This window comes from Rana temporaria, chromosome 10, assembly GCF_905171775.1.
Source record: "Rana temporaria chromosome 10, aRanTem1.1, whole genome shotgun sequence".
NCBI lineage: Eukaryota > Metazoa > Chordata > Amphibia > Anura > Ranidae > Rana > Rana temporaria.
In genome coordinates, this window is record NC_053498.1 from 93766390 (window position 1) to 93786716 (window position 20327).

The 20327-nt window shown below is 42.4% G+C and overlaps 1 protein-coding gene across 7 annotated transcripts in view; it reads right to left on the reverse strand.

Moving 5' to 3' along the window:
• Positions 1–20327, reverse strand: part of LOC120915320 (serine/threonine-protein kinase BRSK2-like) — a 375368-nt gene that overhangs the window by 77121 nt on the left and 277920 nt on the right. For all 7 annotated transcript variants that reach the window (XM_040325720.1, XM_040325719.1, XM_040325718.1 and 4 more), the window contains exons 5-6: positions 12046–12162; positions 7652–7685 (exon numbers count right to left, since the gene is read on the reverse strand). In XM_040325720.1, coding sequence (XP_040181654.1) covers positions 7652–7685; positions 12046–12162 — 151 coding nt within the window. The remainder of the gene's footprint in view (positions 1–7651; positions 7686–12045; positions 12163–20327) is intronic.

Consider the following 20327-nt stretch of genomic DNA (forward strand, 5'->3'; position numbering starts at 1 on the left):
AAAACCTGGCCTGTGCATTAAGATGCCTAAAGGTCCGGGGCTTAAGTGGTTAAAGTGTCATTGTTCTGAAAAAAGCAATGGGGCTGTACTACGTAAGCCAATTCGGGTGCAGAAAGTATTAGGAGGTTTCTACATTAATGATGACATGTAAATCCACTATGCAGGGGCCGGACTACCAGTCCTCCTGTAGGGGGGCCCGGTCACACAGGGTTGCCCGAACAGCAGGGGGAATTGGTGCAGAGGGGCAATTACAGAAGGATTCCCTTTGCTGTTCTCTGCAGCAGCTGAAAGCCAGTTTCTCCCCCTCCTGTTGGCTTCCAGATGCTGCAGGTAGAGACACAGACACAGGGCATGGTTCCTATAATTGATTCCTTGACAGCAATCCCCCTCCTTGTTCTGCCTGCTTCTGATCCACCCCATGTGCCTCCTGTCACTGTGACCCCCCCCCCCCCCCCATAGTTACAGGCTTCCCTGTCCTGTAAAAAAATAACAAATTATAAAAAAATTATAATTAAATATTGTAATAAATAATTTTTAAAAATTATAAAATAAAATAATATGTAAAAAACTATTGAAACATGACTAATTCACAAAGGTTCTCTGTTATGTTATGTGTCCACTAATAATAATTTTAGTGAAAATATTGTCTTGATATATTTGGGGGGGTGGGGTCTGCCAGGTAGGCTGTACGGGGCACCGGGAGTTCTAACAGTAGCCCTGCCACTATGTAAAGACTTTGGGCCAGATCCACGTAGCGGATAGTAATTTTCGGCAGGCGTAGCATATCGTATTAACGATACGCCGCCGCAACTTTGAGAAGCAAGTGCTGTATTCACAAAGCACTTGCCTCTAAAGTTACGGCAGCGTAGCGTAAATCTGCCGGCGTATGGGTGCGGAATTCAAATGTTAAAGATGTGGGCGTGTTTTATGTTAATTTTACTTGACCCAACGTAAATGACGTTTTCTCTGAACGGCGCATGCGCCGTCCGTGGGGGTATGCCAGTGCGCGTGCTCGAAATTAACCCGCAACAAGCCAATGCTTACGACGTGAACGTCATTCTATGCAAAGCCCTATTTGCGAACGACTTACGCAAACGACGTAAAATTTTCAAAATTCGACGCGGGAACGACGTCCATACTTAACATTGAGTACGCCTCATATAGCAGGGGTAACTTTACGCCGAAAAAAGCCTTACGGAAACGACGTAAAAAAATGCGCCGGCCGGACGTACGTTTGTGGATTCGCGTATCTAGCTAATTTGCATACTCAGCGCGGAATTCGACGGAAGCGCCAATCGTAAATATGCACCTTAGATCCGACGGCGTACTAAGACGTACGCCAGTCGGATCTAGCCCAGCTTCAGGCGTATCTTGTTTTGTGGATATAAAACAAAGATACGCCGGAGCAAAATAGAAGTTACACGGCGTATCAATAGATACGCCGTCGTAACTTCTTCGTGGATCTGGCCCTTTGCCTAGATTGGCACTAGCACAAAAGTAGAGTGTCTATAATGCTGAAGGTTTGAAAGGCTGAATGAATTAGGAAATGCATTGTTTTGGTGCTCTCAGTTCAGCGTTATGGACACCGTGTTTTCAGGACTAGTGCTGTATACATGTTGATTACCTGCACAGCTACGCCACATGCCTTCAGCAATTTGCAATCCCAGTATGCCACCACATGTCATATCAGGGTTACTCTACTACCATATGGTGTCTCATTGCATGACACATAAAATACACAGTGCCTCCTATTCTTGATCCTCGCTGGAAACTGAACAAATTATAGGCAAGATGGGAAAATCATTCATCCTTACAAATAACATATTGGTCAGTTAAATAAACACCTTTATGTGATGCTTATATTTAAAAAATATATAACTCCAAAGCTATTGTTCATTGTACCAAATTATAGGTGTTCTGTACGAAACTCTGATCTAATCAAGTCAATAAAAAATAAGGAGGTGCTGAAATACAGACTAAATACAGCATAGTAACAGGCTTTTCTTTTATCTTTTAATTGCAAGAGCAGACGATCCACAATGCAGCATCTGACACCCTCACATGCTTTCTGTCTGTGTCAGTGTTCTCCATAACGTGCTAATTGATAGCATGGCATAATATAGCAGCCCAAGAAAGGTTCTGATTGTAGATAAACTTTTCCTGATTTCTTCCACAATGCGCTGTAGCAAAATCGTGGTAAAAATGCATATGCATTTTTACCGTGATTTTGCTGCATTTCAGATGCATTACCGCTGCATTTCTGGTGCATTTTTTGGGTCAGATGCACTTGTGAAAAATGGACATGTAACTCAAAAATGCACAAAAAACACAAATTGTGGGTGCGTTTTTATTGCATATTTGATGCTATTTCCATTAATTTCAACAGGAAGTTGCATTTTTGGTATGGTTTTTAAAACCGCACCAAAGCTGCAGCATGCAGGACTTTTTAAAACACAACACCCACAATGCAGTGGTGGGAAAAGTCCCAAAGGATTTAAGGGGAAACACTCCGCTCTGTTCAATGGAACTGTTCTAATAGGAGAGACTCGAGTCACTCCGACTTAGAAAAAGGTTCTTGCACGACTTGGGGGGCGACTTGCATTGACTTCAATACAGAAGTCATTTTGCAAGTCTCCTCTGAAGTCGTCTTGAGATCGCCCCCAAAGTCGTGCCGCCCCTGTGTGAACCGGGTCTCAGGGTGGAGTTTTTTTCCAATGGTAGGAGGGTCTCGATCATTTAGTAAAATATTTAGAACTCAAATAAATTTCATCTTTCAGACCTCAATCAGCGAAAAACAAAATGCTATGTGTAGCCAGATGCTGCGATACAGCAATATAGAGACATTGCTTTTTATTTTTCTCTCCCTCTACTGAGACTCTGATGTTATGCTCCACCATTCTCCTCGCGCCAGCAGAGGGAGAGCTAAAGCCAAGCAAGCCCATAGACTTCTATGCAGAGTGCTGAGGCTTCTGGGAGTTACCGATTGAGATGGCAGCCGTATAATGGGATGAATAGACTTCTTACACTATACAGTAGATCTCAAAACACACTACAGTAAGGAGTGGAAAGATGATTTTTATTAAACTGCCAAGGAAAGTTCTTCTTTTTGGCACTGAGGGAGTTAGAGAGAGAGCACCGCTGTTGGATATTCGCCTGCCAGCGGGAGACCATACCAGTGGAGATCTGAGCCTGAGACATGGAGTGAGGTAACCTGAGGACAGCACAGCAATGTAGCACCTGCACTGTGACACAGGGAGACTGGAGCATCCATTCACCTTCTGCTTCCTATCACTGATCACTGGAAGCTTTTGGGGGGAGATCAAGGGGAGCCCCCCTTCTACAGCAAGAGGTCACCACAGTATCCCAGGGACTAGTGAGAGAACTATTCGCCCATTGCTGATACTACTTGCTGGGACTGAGCCACTGAGAGCAGTACGGAGTGTACCGGAACCATGCCACGCCAATACCACACTCCAAATCTAGACTGCACCCCTATACTAACCCTATACAACATCATAGCGAAACTTACCACATCTGAATCACATCAACTTTGCACCAGTAGACAGATAGACACTTCTCCAGGTTGGTCTGATGTATGATCCCATGGACGGCTGCACTCCGCAAGAGTACTACTTTATAATATCTGTATAAAAATACATATACAGGCAAAGAAGACCACAGGGGGTGCATAGAAAGTCGACACGTGTTGTGCTAGTTTAGGGCGTACTTGTGACATGTGAAACGCTTTGAGTTTTCTATTCACCCCCTGTACTCTTCTTTGCCTGTATATGGTTATTAATAAAGTAGTACTCCTGCAGAGTGGAGCCTTCCAAAGTTTCTTCATGTATCCTACCTGCTGAGACTATGCCATACCTATACTGCATGCAAGTCAACTGGGACTGTCAATTCTCTTAAAGGACCCCAACAATAGCCATCATAAGTACATTTCAAAGGACTGCCCTCAATTAATAATTGTTCTGCAAGCCCCCTTTGTTCCCCCCTGCCCCCTCCACTACTATCCTCCTTTTCTTTTGAATGGTGCATACCAAATAGGTCTAGGACTAGCATCGTCACCATAAATGCACTCTGGCAGTATAGTTCCAACACAGTAGATTCAACTTTACTACTGCTCACTGCTGCACTTGAGGCATCAATCATTGTTGATCCATTTTATGCTTGCCTAGTTACCAACCATATTGGGTGACGATAAATTAAGTTTTCCTTTACTACCTGGTCTGGTGGCTGGTTTCTTTGATATAGCACAACTTTTAGGTACAGAGTATTACTTTCAGTGGTTTCCTGTGATATTGAATGTATGTACACTCAACCCGGTGTGTCTTGAGAGGTTTGAGCCAAAGAACAGAAGACTCATCCTATCCCCCTATTGGGGTAGGGCTACATGTGTATTACCGTTCCTTGCCTTTTTCTCTGCTTTATTGAATGAGTCTGATAGTGTTTCTTGTTATAGCTGGCTTTACATGGCAAAAGGTAATCATGCAGTCAAACCCTCTAATTTAGGTGCTGGACTGAATGACTGAATTACACTGTTAGCTTGGCTGGGCAACTTTGTTACACATATGTTGACTGAGTTTACTGGCTGACCCAATTTATAATGGCCCAGTTTCAATGTGAGTTAATCATGTCTGCCAAAATGGGCACATGTGTCATTCAATGTTTAGCTACATTTGGTCAACTACAGCGTGAAAATAATGAATCAGACACCAAATGTTTTTGACCATCTGTATAACTATTGTGGCCCACTGACCAGTGATGACCTATAACTGTAACAGAAAAAAATCTTGTTACTTGTTACAAAAATATTTATAATTGATTTCTACTTTCTACAATGAATGTTAAATTACCAACAGCAGATTCAGCTGCTGTCTGTGATGATGTCATCAAACAGCACATAGTGATGTCATTAGACTTGTGGGGACCAATTTTAAGGGGCAGCTATCATCTTTTTCTTTTTTTTTCTTTTTTTTTGTATATAGTAAATGGTGGAAGAAATTGTCTTAAAGTGTATTTCTGGGCAAAATAATAATAAAACAAAAAAGTGAGCAGCACATCTCTTCTATACATGCAGATGTATAGCATAAAAATACTTGTTTATCTGGACCAAAATCCAGTAAGCTCCTAACGTACTGGTGCATACGAATCCATAAAGTATCTAACTTCTAGTGATCTTGAGGTGTTAGTATAGGAAATTTTATTTTAGCTCAGGGCTAAGCCTGAATTGTGAATCTGGGTCAGGGTTCAGTGACTCAGGGCTGGGTAGCTTGACAACCTGGGGTCACAGAGACCCCAAACTTCAGTACGAAAAAATCTCCATAGGGGACACTCTAATTTTTTTTACAGGTTACATGTTTAGAGTTACAGAGGGGGTCTAGTACTAGAATTACCGCTGCATTGTTTGAAAAAAACTAATCTAAATGCACAAACATTTACAACACTATCTCAATTGAAAAATATGACAATTAAAAGTTAAGCAAAGTCTAGTGAAGCCTATTCTCTGTGATTAAACCTCCCCAGTTGCTGGCCAATTTTACACAGCTTGATCAAATGTGGCATCATAATTCTTGTGCTAAAAAACACCTGCTTCTGCCACGTGTCTCTAATACATAATGACCTAACCTTGTGGCTGGCACTCTCTTATTTCTTCATGAGAGTTTCATTGTCAAAACGCAATACAGTTTTGCATCAGCAAAGAGGAACAGTCAGCAAACAACTAGCCACTTCTTATGTCAAAGTCCCATGTGGCCCTCTTAAAATTACCTTTTTTTAACTAAATTGAACTAGATTGGAGTGCTGCTGTTGTATGTAATCCAAACTAATTCGGCGTAAGCCCGCCTAATTCAAATGTGGAAGATGTGGGCGTGTGTTATGTAAATTACATGTGACCCCGCGTATTTGACGTTTTTACGAACGGCGCATGCACCGTTCGTTAAAGAGTCCCAGTGCGCATGCTCGAAATTACGCAGCAAATCGTCTATGCTTTAGACGTGAACGTAACTTACGTACAGCCCTATTCGCAAATGACTTACGCAAACGACGTAAAATTTTCAAAATTCGCCGTGGAACGACGTCCATTCTTAACATTGGTACGCCGCATTTACGCCTCATATAGCAGGGGTAACTTTACGCCGGGAAAAGCCTAACGTAAACAGCGTATCTGTACTGCGTCGGCCGGGCGTACGTTCGTGAATTCGCGTATCTAGCTGATTTAAATATTCTAGGCGTAAATCAGCGTACATGCCCCTAGCGGCCAGCGTAAATATGCAGTTAAGATACGACGGCGTAAGAGACTTACGCCGGTCGGATCCAATACAAATCTATGCGTAACTGATTCTAAGAATCAGGCGCATAGATACGATGGCTCGGACTCAGAGTTACGACGGCGTATCTGGAGATACGCCGGCGTAACTCGTACGTGAATCCGGGGCCATACTGTTTTGGATCCCAAATTAAAAAAAGCTCAATTCATTAAGATGTAATGATTGCTACTTGCCTTAATGACAGTTACAGTATGTTCAGTACTGACAGCTAAGGAGAGCTATAGATAATGCCCCACGTGACGTGGCTAAAAATAAGGATCACTACAGTGAAAAACGTGTTATAGCTTTGTAAATTGAGCTTCATCCGACTCGGGGCCCCTTAAGATCTTTTTATTGTTAACAAAACTTATTTAGAGCTGTATGTATTGTAAGGTAAGGTTATACTTTTTTTCAGGTAGCATGGAGTGATGGCAGGTCAGGTTCAGGGAATTAATAAGCAAATACAGAACTCTGATATCTATAATATGAAAAACAAAGTCATGGCTTATATAGGGTAGGTGTATTGGGGCACAGGCGGTACCCACCATAAAAATGGCTCTCATTTAAAGTGGTTGTAAACCCTCCATATACCCAGTGAAGTGAACAGCCTCAGATGATACACAGGGATGAAACAAATCATCCTACATATATTTTACATGTACATTATATCTGCTGTCTTCCCCTCTCTACGCCCTTTGAAAAGTGCAGATCATGTTAAAAATCTTTCTTCGTCTGTCTCAGTACAGTGAAGAGGGTGCACTTACACTGTGTGAGAGCTGATTGGAAGAAAAGGGACACACCCCCCTCCACATAGGCAGAGGAACGAAGGAACATGCAGAGCTGTATTATGAAAAGACAAACTCTGTGCTAATCTCCTTCCAAGCTTCCTCCCCAACACTAATTCTGAGCTTATGTTATTTCATGTGTCGGAGAGCTTGTCAGAAGTGACTCATGCTGATAATAGAGAAATGAAGCACCAGGGAGAAACTACACTTAGAGCTTTGGAGAGAGATAAGTAAGCACTACAGATATACGTGCGTAGTTAAAATGTCATGAATGGGGTTTACAACCACTTTAACATACACCCAAATGCCTAAAACCCTATAACTAATTTGTAAACACAAAACCCTCTTATAGGCAGTAAGCACACCATTAAAATGCTTCCAGTGGGGCAACAAGCCAATATTCTTAGATCAGCATCAGAGCTGGTCATCCCAGGGTCATGGGCCCAGTAGTGGTGCTTCCTGAGCCATTGCTACCTTTACTCCACTGTCTTTAACAAAGAAATGAGAGGAAAGCGGAATATTGCAGGATAGCCAGAAGTCATTTACACTTACCTTGATCACCTCAGGGCATGCATAGTGAGGAGACCTGGTCACAGGGGAGTAAGGCATGAAAAAAACAACAGGAAAGGGAAAGACAGAGAAAGAAGAGGGGTGTTAACAGCAGGATAAAGTGAAGAACTTGTTTAGTAGCTCTGTTATCCCCAATGTATGTCAGGATATTCCAATCATGTAGACATGCATGGCTTGTAACATCAGTGAGCATGTCAGTTCTGATGCAACAAATTCATGGAGGTGACATGTATGACATTTGCCTCTGACAATTTTGAAGCATATACAGTATTGGAAGTCTGAGGTAAATGGCATGAAGACAAAACACAGGGTACTCACACATTACATTGCATGCTTAAACTCAGGGTGAGGTGTTGCCTCTAGCAACCAATCAGAATTCTCTGTACTTTTGTTTAGCGTTGCTAAAGCCAACACCATTCTTTAGACCTCGTATTGAGTAGTTATGTTGTGGAAATGGTATACCACCCAAGACACTAATTGAAAAATCAATAATGACTGGACCTTACAAATACTGGTATTCACAGATTTCATTTTGAAAGATGATATGGTAATGTTTTGACCCAGTAAATTAAAGTGGAAATCCGGCACAGATTTTGGGGGGGTTTGAGTAAACTGGGAAGGGGTTTAGAACCAATGTAAGGTTTTATTGTTGTCTGGTTCTCCATTGTTGAGTTTTGCTCAATGACTACTGATACTGGCACAGGAAATGTACGGAATTTTCCTAGTGGGGACCCAGACAGCAAAAAAACCCAACTAATCCTTCCCTATTCTACCCAAAACACCCTTCATTTCAGTTCACTTATCCAGTTATCCTGTTCATTAAAATCTACAACAATCCCTAGAAGACTTCCAACAACCTTATGCAGTTTTATACAAAAGTTAAAGCACCCATGAAACCAGGAAATTAAAATAACCTGCTATAAATAACATACAAGTACATAAAGTATTCTTTCATGTGCATGTATAGTCAAATCCCCTTTTCATTTGTTTTGGCATAGAGAATGGTTAGAACCCCAGTCAATTTTTTGTTTTGTTTTTGTGTCGCTTTGGGGAGATTTCCCTTCACTTCCTGGCCTAGGGATAGAACTGGAAGTGAGAGGAAATCTCTACACTCACCAACCACTTCATTAGGTACACTTATTCAATTGCTTGGTAACACAAATTGCTAATCAGCCAATCACATGTCAGCAACTCAATGCATTTAGGCATCTAGACGTGGTAAAGGGGATTTGCTGAAGTTCAAACCGAGCATCAGAATGGGGAAGAAAGGGGATTTAAGTGATTTTGAATGTGGCATGGTTGTTGGTGCCAGACAGGCTGGTCTGAATATTTCAAAAACAGCTGACCTACTAAGATTTTTCACACACAGCCATCTCTAGGATTTACAGAGAATGGTCAGAAAAAGAGAAAAATCCAGCGAGCGGCAGTTGTGTAGACAAAAATGCCTTGTTGATGTCAGGGGTCAGAGGAGAATGGGCAGACTGGTTTGAGATGATAGAAAGGCAAGAGTAATTCGTCACAAAGAAGGTATGCAGAATACCATCTCTGAACGCACAACACATCGAATCTTGAAGCAGATGGGCGACAGCAACAGAAGACCACAACGGTTGCCAATCCTGTCAACTAAGAACAGGAAACTGAGGCTACAATTCGTACAGGCTCACCAAAACCGGACAATAGAAGATTGGAACAATGTTGTCTGGTCTGATGAGTCTTGATTTCCATTCCAACATTCAGATGGTAGGGTAGGAATTTGGCTTAAACAACATGAAAGCATGGATCCCACCTGCCTTGTATCAACAGTTAAGGCTGGTGGTGTAATGGCTTAAATGCCATGGCCTACTTGAGTATTGTAACTGACTATGTCCATCCCTTTATGACTACAGTGTACCCATCTTCTGATGGCTCCTTCCAGCAGGATAATGCACCATGTCACAAAGCTCAAATCATCTCACCACTGGTTTCTTGAACATGACAATGGGTTCATTGTACTCCAATGGCCTCCACAGTCACTAGATCTTAATCCAATAGAGCACCTTTGAGATGTGGTAGAACAAGAGATTTGCATCATAGATGTGCCGCCGACATAATGTATCTGCAGCAATTGTGTGATGCTATCATGTCAATATGGACCAAAGTATCTGAGGAATGTTTCTAACACATTGTTGAATCTATGCCATGAAGAATTAAGGCAATTCTGAAGGCAAAAGGGGGTCCAACTGGGTACTACCAAAGAGTACCTAATAAAGTGTCCAGTGAGTGTTCAAAATAAGGGGGTTCTCCAGGTGTCTGTAGCTCAAAGCATTGAAAATGCACAGTTACTGCACAAATTAATGCACACTTCTTCTCCCAAAGCACATTGTTCAGTACATTGCAGTGTCTTATTGTGCTCATTAACCAGACCATATATTTTAAATAGTCTGCCAATGAACAACTATGAACAACAAAATCAGACACAAACTTAAAACTAAACAAACCACAACGCACAGATAGGTCCCATCTTTACATTGTGCAAATTGTGTATTACAGTATCGCATTTTATCAGATTTTTCCAGCCTAAAATATTGTCTTGCAGAGTTTATTGACTGAGCTAGAAAAGAAAAAGCATAATTTGTTCGGGGGTACCCCAACTTTCACTACAATAGGACATATTTAGGAACTAACAGACCTACTGGTATAAGTTAGGGACACAGTTCACGTATGTGCCCCTTTGTTCTTGTAATAACTATGTTCTATTACGGGAAAATGAACTTTTTGCCATAAAGCTATCATAACATAGAAAATGCTCTTTTTTCCTGTTAACCTACTTCCTCACCTAATGCATACAGCCTTCCAACAGATTAGTCATTTATTCACCTCTTATCTCCCTGCAGTATATCTCCTGCACTTTGTCCTTCCCATGGAGGACTCTCTTCCAACATTTCAGACCTTTTCTGTGTTAGGTCATTACATTATAACTCTTAGGCCCCGTACACACGACCAGTTTCCTCGGCAGATTTCAGCTTCCGACCGAGTTTCTGGCTGAATTCTGCCGAGAAACCCGGCCGTGTGTACACTTTTGGCCGAGGAAGCCGACGAGGAGCTCGGCGAGGAAATAGAGAACATGTTCTCTATTTCCTCGTTGTTCTATGGGAGCTCTCGCCCCGCCGAGCTCCTCGGCGGCTTCAGTGCTGAACTGGCCGAGGAACTCGATGTGTTTGGCACGTCGAGTTCCTCGGCCGTGTGTACGAGGCCTTAGGAATCAAAGAGATTTTCTTGAAGATATAACAGGCTAAAGGCCCAAACAAAGCACCTACACATTCTGTATACCCGTTTATATACAGTATAAGAGGCTTTTTCAGTCAAAAAAAGCTTTTTCAACCAAAACCTTTATTTGTAGGTTGTTTGCCAAAACTGCAGAATTACTGCATATTTATCTGCCCTCTGTCCTGACTGTGGCGAAACAGATAGCATTGGGAAATATAAAATTTTACAGTTATTACTGGAAAAATAAGTATTGATAAGGCTACATTCACAAGGGCACATGGGTGCAGCTACTGGTAACCACTGGCAAGAATTAGAATCTTACCAGTGGTACTAAATGCTGCCTGCCTAGGCTGTGTGAGACCAGCAGAAGCTGTCAGATTTAAGGTTACATGCAAATAGAGCCTCCGACCAACCCTGGACCCTGGTTTTTCTAAAGAGTTGTGGCCATACACAAACTGGCATCTAGAGGTGGTGTTTAGCAGCCTCTGAATGCATCAAACTATCTTTACTCATGCATCTGTGTAGCCTAAGAGTCCTTTACCATGGGCTGTCCGATCAGGTTCTCATGTCAGTTTTTTAGTCGGACCTGATCAGACACTGCATTGTCCTCAATGGTGCGGCGGTTCCATCCAATCCGATCCTGTCCACCAAAAACAGATGGATGATGGTCCTTTAATTCATCCGTCTGGTGGATAGGAATGGATGGAAACAGACGGTCGGTCCGTTTCCATATGATTTCCCCATAGAGGCGAGCAGCACTGTGTTTGTGTCTGCTCTCCACAGGGGAGCGGACACTGACCAGTCATCCACCTGCTCCTCAGGGATCAGTGGAGTAGGCGCAGTCCCATTAAGTTGAGGCGCCTGTGTGAAAGGGGCCTTATTCTTTGAGTGGGGACTTCTGTTTTAGTAACACTAAAACCTGGTACACACAAAGTTTTTTTTTTTTTCGTGAGGTCTTCCCCCTGCTGTGCCTTTGTGTTCTTACAAAAACAAAAAAAATAAACTGACAGGAGTTTTAATTTATAACCAAAATCTATAAAAAAAGTTTTGCTCGCACATGCACGTTAATAAATAAACAATATCTGTTCATTAAAAACACAATTAATACATTATATAAAATGTATACTCACCCACAGCTGGTCTCTAGTAAACTGTCGCCGACCTGCAGTGACGCCATTCCAAAATCTGCTATTCTTATGTTGTTTTTCTCATCTAACAATAAGTTTTCCGGCTTCAAGTCTCTGTGGCTGATCAGGTACACAACAATGAAAAAGTATTAAACAATGAAATTTACGACAAGTGGTGTTTCAGCTATATTTGTATCAGTGGTACAACCAACAGTGTAGCAGCCCTGGTGGCCGCTGTGGCAGCCATTGCTATGTCTCTTCCCCTATGCAACATGTACCACATACCTACAATTATTATACACGAATGTGGCTCACAGATTGGAATAGGCAACATAGGAAGTTAACGCTGGGTCATTGTATTTAAAAATTAGTAGGACAATACATCCTTAGTCAGAGAAGAACCAACCTGTGAGCTTTCACAAATTACCTTTCATAATGACATCTAGATGGTAATAGTATTATGAAACCCAATCCTAATTACCCTGAAAGAGACTTTAGCGAACTAGTAGCCGGACTATAGATATTCACGTTTTGCATATTGGTAACACATATAGCCAGATTCAGGTAGGGGGCGCATCTTTAAGGCGGTGTAGCGTATCGTATTTACGCTACGCCGCCTTAAGTCAGAGAGGCAAGTACTGTACTCACAAAGCACTTGCCTCCTAACTTACGGCGGCGTAGCGTAAATGGGGCTGGCGTAAGCGCGCCTAATTCAAATGAGGATGGGGGGCGTGTTTTATGTAAATGTTTGGTGACCCGCCGTCCGTGTACATATCCCAGTGTGCATTGCTCCAAAGTACGCCGTAAGGACGTATTGGTTTCGACGTGAACGTAAATTACGTCCAGCCCCATTCACGAACGACTTACGCAAACGACGTAAATGTTTCAAATTTCGACGCGGGAACGACTGCCATACTTAACATTGACTAGGCCAGCTAGGGGGCAGCTTTATCTTTACGCAGCGTAACTCTTACGGAAACGGCGTATCTTTACTGCGCCGGGCGCACGTACGTTCGTGAATCGGCGTATCTAGTCATTTACATATTCTACGCCGAACTCAATGGAAGCGCCACCTAGCGGCCAGTGTAAATATTGCACCCTAAGATACGACGGCGCAGGCCGTCGTATCTTAGATAGGTTTAAGTGTATCTCAGTTTGAGAATACACTTAAACTTACGACGGCGCAGATTCCGAGTTACGTCGGCGTATCTACTGATACGCCGGCGTAGCTCTCTATGAATCTGGCCAATAGTAACTAAACTTAGACTTAAAGTGTTACTAAACCCAGGACCCTGCATTCACTATATTTGGTCTTCCACAGTACAAAGAACATGAAAATGCAATTATTTTAGTAAATATAAACTGATAAATATCTCATCAGCAGTATAAAGCAGTCTTGTGACTTCTATCAGTGTCTGGTTAACCGCTTCCAAACAGCTCCACATACATTTACATTTCCGGGTCTGGGGCCTACGAATGCACCGCTGGCGACCCGCTCCCACTGTGATTGGGCATAGTGGGACCTAATCAGCAGGTCCGACTGACCCGATGTTCGCCGAAATCCAGCGATCGTTACCTGTTTACAGATCGCTGGTTGTTGAGGGGAAGATGGAGATCTTGTGTTTCTCCTAAGCAGGAACAAAGATCTCTGTCTTCCCCCAGTCAAAGCACCTCCCCCACAGTGAGAAAGCACTCCCCATTGATTTCAAAGTAGCTCATGGGATATTTTTCCATGTTGCGCTTTGCATGTTTTTTACTGCTGATTTTGTTGTGTTTGCTGCATGTTTTTCATGAGGCAAAATGTGTGTTAGTTTCCGTGCTTGAGGTGCAATCAACAATTAAAGGGATTGTAAAGTCTCATTTAAAAGAAAGTAAAAAAAAAACATGTTGTACTTACCTGCTCTGTTGAAGTGGATTTGTACAGAGCAGCCTGGATCCTCCTCTTCTTGAGTCCATCTTCTGCGCTCCTGGCCCCTCCCTCTTGTTGAGTGCCCACACAGCAAACAGCTTGCTATGGAAGAAACCAAGCCAAGCTGCAGCTCCGTGTGTCCATTCAGAGCTGCAGTTCGATCCTGCCCCCTCTCTCTCCTGATTGTCTAACTGACTTTGATTAACAGCAGCAGGAGTCAATGGCGCTGCTGTTGTGTCTCAGCCAATCAGGTTCTGGACGACTGAGACACTCGTGGACATCGCTGGACATGGGGCTCAGGTAAGCATTAGAGGTGTTGAGGGGGGCTGCTGCACACAGAAGGCATTTTATCTTAATGCACCTATCTATCCAATCCGATCCAATCCAAAACATACCTATCTATCCAATCACTCTGTGTCTATTTAGGCGGGCCCTTGCACTACATAGTTGATGGTAGATCTAAAGAATATTTTAGAATCAGATTGTATAGTGTATGGCAAGCTTTAAAGATTAGTAGGGAAACACTTCTACTGTTTTAAATACTACAGCTCTGCTCCACAAAGGCTGTTATGTGATCGCTCAGCACCTGCACACAATGCCAAATGAACGATCTATGCAAGAAAAAGGTAAGGTACAAAATGATCAATCAGCAGAGAAAGACACTGGCTATGTATTCAGCGAGAATGGTGCTCACTGACAATGGGTGCAGCATGTAACTAGACAGAAGTTTGGGAGCTATGTCCTGGAAGGGGGTGGCAGGTGAAGGGTTAATGAGGTCAGCTTCTGAAGTACTTTCTTAGTCTACTAACAACTTTGCTATCCCAAAGGATGTATACCACAAAGTCACGGAGGAGTTTTTTTATAGGAGAACCTGGAGGCTGCAATAATACCTGGGACAGCTTTTTCTGTTCTTCATATATTGGTACATAGGGAAGCTGCAATTCATAAAATAACAGTTGAACTTAACCTTTAAAGTGAAAGTCTAAGCTAGTTCTAACTATGCTTAAAATGCCCCCCCCCCCCACACACACACACACGAAATCCTACTACTACACTGTAGTAGGAAGATGTCTCTACTTCTTACCATTTTTTAGTTCTCCAGTCGGGTCATGTGATTGTATTCTAGCTTCTGGCTTCAGAGGAGAGGAGGGACAGCCAACAACAGGTGTCCTATAGTAAGCCTGTGGGGAATGTCACCACCCAGGCATTCCACCTGTTGCCGGTGCTCTCTCCCCTCCCCTGAAACTGGACACTGGGGAGATCAGGTGCCCCAAAAATAGCATCTTCCATCTACAGAGTAGTTAGAATAGAAGGTAGAAAGTAATGTGGGCAGTTTTAAGCTTAGGCCCCGTACACACGTCCGAGAAACTCGACAGGCAAAACACATCCTTTTGCTCATCGAGTTCCTTGTGAAGCCGCCGAGGATCTCGGCGAGCCAAGTTTCCCCGTTGACTAACGAGGAAATAGAGAACATGTTCTCTATTTGGCACGACGAGATCCTCGTCGGTTTCCTCGGCCGAAAGTGTACACACGGCTGGGTTTCTCGGCAGAATACGGCTCCGATCGAGTTTCTGGCTGAATTCTGCCGAGAAACTCGGTCGTGTGTATGGGGCCTCAGTTAGAACTAGACTTGAAATTCACTTTGAAGCCAAATTAATGCCACTTCTGTGAACTTTGTAGATAAATTGACTATACCCTTTTTTGTAGTCCTCCACTCTACCCTCATCCCCTTCACAGTCTAATACTCACATGTTGCTGATTCAGTGAGATATAGGCTTTGAGCCTCTTCAGTGCTGCAATGGTGTTTGATAAAATAAGATCACATAGCTGCTTGTCAAAAAGTTAGAAAAGTCTGGAGTATGGCCTTGTACCCTGAATTAACTCTGCAAAGCATTGAGCACACCTGTTCCGCACAGCCAAGATCTTGCTGGATCAGTGACAGGAGAGTATAAAGCCGGCCATACATGGATCGAAATTTTTGCTGGTTCTACAGCTTGACCTCTGTACAACCACCCTGTCTAATTTTTCCTGTTTGATCCTGCAGGCTATAGTCTGAAATGCTGATCAGTGTATTCTGATAGCAGGGATGTTTCCCCGCTGTCAGAATACAATAGTTCAGCTGGGAGGATTCTCCCATCAACCTTGAATGTGTGAATGGGGGAATCTAGACAGTTTTTTCTGTTCAACTCGCTGGTTGAACGAAAAAAAAGACTTTATCTATGGGCTATCTATGGGCTTCCCAAGACTTGGGGGACAACACAGTAAGTTTAACTGTATCTAGTACAGGTAAACTTTAATATCCTACATAGAACTTATATCAGTCCATCCGAATAGTGTAGGCTGCCATTGACATCCTTTTGGAAAATAATTGTCTCTCATGCTGGTTCATTGACTTTAATGCTGGAATCCATATACAGAATTGTAATTAATTATTTAGGATGTACTAGCATATTCTGGGTATTTTTCTATATAGATATATTTTATCTATATATCATGATAATTCCCTATGCCTCAAGATAATTGATAGTCATGAGGACATTTAATTTAAAATATTTGGAAGGTACTTTTGGGAAATGTAAATAGAACAGTCTTTACAAGATACTATGGGGCAGATCCACAAAAGAATTACGCCGGCGTATCTATTGATACGCTGGCGTAATTTTAAATTTCCCGCGTTGTATCTTTGTTTTGTATCCACAAAACAAGATACGACGGCATCTCGGGTTGATCCGACAGGCATACGTCTTAGTACACCGTCGGATCAAAGATGCAATTTTTCGGCGGCCGCTAGGTGGCATTTCCATCGAATTTCGCGTTGAGTATGCAAATTAGATAGTTACGGCGATCCACGAACGTACGTCTGGCCGGCGCATTTTTTTACGTTGTTTGCGTTCGGCTTTTTCCGGCGTATAGTTAAAGCTGCTATATGGTGGTGTACTCAATGTTAAGTATGGCCGTCGTTCCCGCGTAGAAATTTGAAATTTTTACGTCGTTTGCGTAAGTCGTTTGCGAATAGGGATTTGCGTAGAATGATGTCACCGTCGGAAGCATTGGCTTGTTCCGGGTTAATTTCCAGCATTTGCGCACTGGGATACCCCCACGGACGGCGCATGCTCATTTAAAAAAAACGTTGTTCAGGTCGGGTCACGACATATTTACATAAAACACGCCCCCATCACAGAGATTTGAATGTCGTGCCATTACGCCGCCAAAGATACACTACGCCGCCGTAACTTACGGCGCAAATTCTTTGAGGATTCGAAAAAAAAAGGTAAGTTACGGCGGCGTAGTGTATCTTAGATACGCTACGCCCGGTGTAATAATGCACCGTTGTACGTGGATCTACCCCTATATATATACCCATCAAGATGGTGATGAAACTTCATCAGTAGGTATGGAAAATTTCAGAAACTGGCCCATTTGGCTTAGGCCGCGTACACACGGTCGAACATGTGCGCTGAAACTGGTACGCGGACCGGTTTCCGTGGACATGTCCGACCGTGTGTACGGCCTAGCGGACAGGTTTCCAGCGGACAAAAGTTTCTTAGCAAGCGAAGAAACTTGTCTGCTGGAAACATGTCGGTCGGACATGTCCGATGGTTAGTACACCTAATCGGACATGTCCGCTGGTTATGACGTGTAACCAGCGTCCTGAAATCCCGCACATGCGTCAAATTGATTTGACGCATGCGTGGAAGCATTGCACTTCCGTGTTTGAGAACGTCGGTGTCTTCTACGTCACCGCGTTCTCTGTCCGCGGGGATTTTAGTCTGATGGTGTGTACACACATCAGACCAAAAGCTCCCAGGAGACATGTCCGATGAAAACGGTCCGCGGACCGTTTTCATCGGACATGTCTCCTCGTGTGTACGGGGCCTTAAAGACAGGAATGCACTAGAATTGTTTCTCAGATAGAAATGATTTATTAACTATGTTGATTTATCAATTTGGGCTATTCCATAAATTTGATATGTATTGAGTCCAAGACAATCTTTAAATATAAATTCTTAATAAAATTTGTATGCCTTAAACTTTCTATAATTCAAAATGTAATTCAAGTTTGAGAACATACCCATAATAAGACAAATATATATTGCAAATTCTAAGTAGGCTGTTCAGTATCTATGAGTAAGTGGTTCCAGTCAGTAAAGTGTAAATAAGCATCTGCTGGATTTATTGGGTTTCGAATGCCCTGAGAAAGCATGTATGTTATGGGTGAAACAGCAGTTGGCAGGATGTTTTGAGTCTTGAATTTGGATCTGCAATAAAGATGTGTCTTTTGCAATCTCAGTGGGCAACTAACATTATCATTAGAGGTCAGCGGTGGCAGACTCTATGTTTTTCTCTTGACAAAATATGGGGCTTTGGTCAGCTTGTGATTGTATTTTAAAGATGACAATTACCACTAAAACTTCATCTGACCCTTTTATGATGGAAATAATAAGGGTTCAAACACAGGGCATACTGTACGTGCTGGCATATGTGCCTTGTTCACACTGCAGCACACATTAATAAATGTATGGAAATACACAGTACTGCACATGCATTTTTGTGCATTATGTTGTTAAGGGGCCCTGAGGCCCTGTCCTTGTACCTAACACCTTTTACTTCCCCTAGGAGTTGTAATCCCAGAATTCATCTGCACTATTAAATGCTGTATAAATGTAACATTAGTTGTTGCTCCAACTCCTTATAATCATGGCATTATGAAACGGTTATTTTCAATTCAATAGTAATTCCTTCAGATCAAGATATGTGGAAAGCCCACACAGGCCCAGATAAAAATTGTTAGGCAGTGGCATCCTTTATTCCATGGAAAAATATTTAGTATGCTGGAACTTTAGCCAAGCAGGCCAGATGTCTGAAAATGAGTCATGTCTTCAAATTGGAATTTTATGTTTTTAAGTTTCCTAATAAAAACACAAAAAGACTCTGTCATATAGGGTTTGCTACATTAAAGCTGAAGTTTAATTATGGTAACCACTACATTGTTACATTGGTGCAGCTTGCACCATTGTAAGGATGAATGTGCCAGGAGGTGTGTTACTGTTCTGATCACCAGGTGGCAACACATCTAAGGATTGGTGAGCTGTATTATATTACATTTCTGGTTTTGAGTTTAATACCATTTTAAAAGTACTTTAACCACTTAAGACCCGGACCAAAATGCAGGTAAAAGACCAAGCCCCTTTTTGCGATTCGGCACTGTGTCGCTTTAACTGACAATTGCGCAGTCGTGCAACGTGGCTCCCAAACAAAATTGGTGTCCTTTTTTTTCCCACAAATAGAGCTTTCTTTTGGTGGTATCTGATCACCTCTGCGGTTTTTATTTTTTGCGCTATGAACAAAAATAGAGCGACAATTTTGAAAAAAATGCAATATTTTTAACTTTTTGCTATAATAAATATCCCCCAAAAACATAAAAAAAAAAGTTTAGGCCTGATACATATTCTTCTACCTATTTTTGGTAAAAAAAATTGCAATAAGCGTTTATCGGTTGGTTTGCGCAAAATTGATAGCGTTTAAAAAATAAGGGATAGTTTTATTGCATTTTTATAAAAAAAACATTTTTTACTACAAATGGTGGCGATCAGCGATTTTTTTCATGACTGCGACATTATGGCGCACATTTAAAATGCATTGTTTATTGTGAAAATGACAATTGCAGTTTGGGAGTTAACCACAGTGACCTGAAGTGTGTTTACAACTGTAGGGGGGTGTGGCTTTAGGTGTGGCATCATCGATTGTGTCCCCCTATAAAAGGGATCACACGATCGATGACGCCGCCACAGTGAAGAACGGGGAAGCTGTGTTTACACACAGCTCTCCCCGTTTTTCAGCTCCGGGGAACGATCGCGGGACTTCAGCAGCGATCGGGTCCGCGAGTCCCGCGGCCGTGGTCACGGAGCTTTATACAAAAACCCACCGCTGGGCTTTATACAATCACGTACAGGTACGTGATTGTGCCCAGCGGTGCCATTCTGCCGACGTATATCGGCGTTAGGCGTAGCTTAAGTGGTTAAGCAGGACTCTGCTTGTATTTGTACATCAAACATACTATAAGGCAGGGGTCTACCCAGACACTGGAAGCACTCTGATCATATGGGTGCTCATAGCCAAGTATATTGTTCCTGTCTGCTGTCTTAGAACTTTTGTGAAAAGATTTTAGAAGTGGCTATTAAACTGAAAGGTCCTGCAAGCAGGTTAGATCCTTAACGATTTAACCCATGTACTTTTTAAGCTACTGTAAAACCTTGGTTTGCAAGCATAATTCGTTCCAGAAACATGCTTGTATATCAAAGCATTTTGTTTACAGGGTATAAAAGAGAAGAGAGGCACCTCTAAGTGTAGAAATAAGTTGCTAAATGTTGTACCT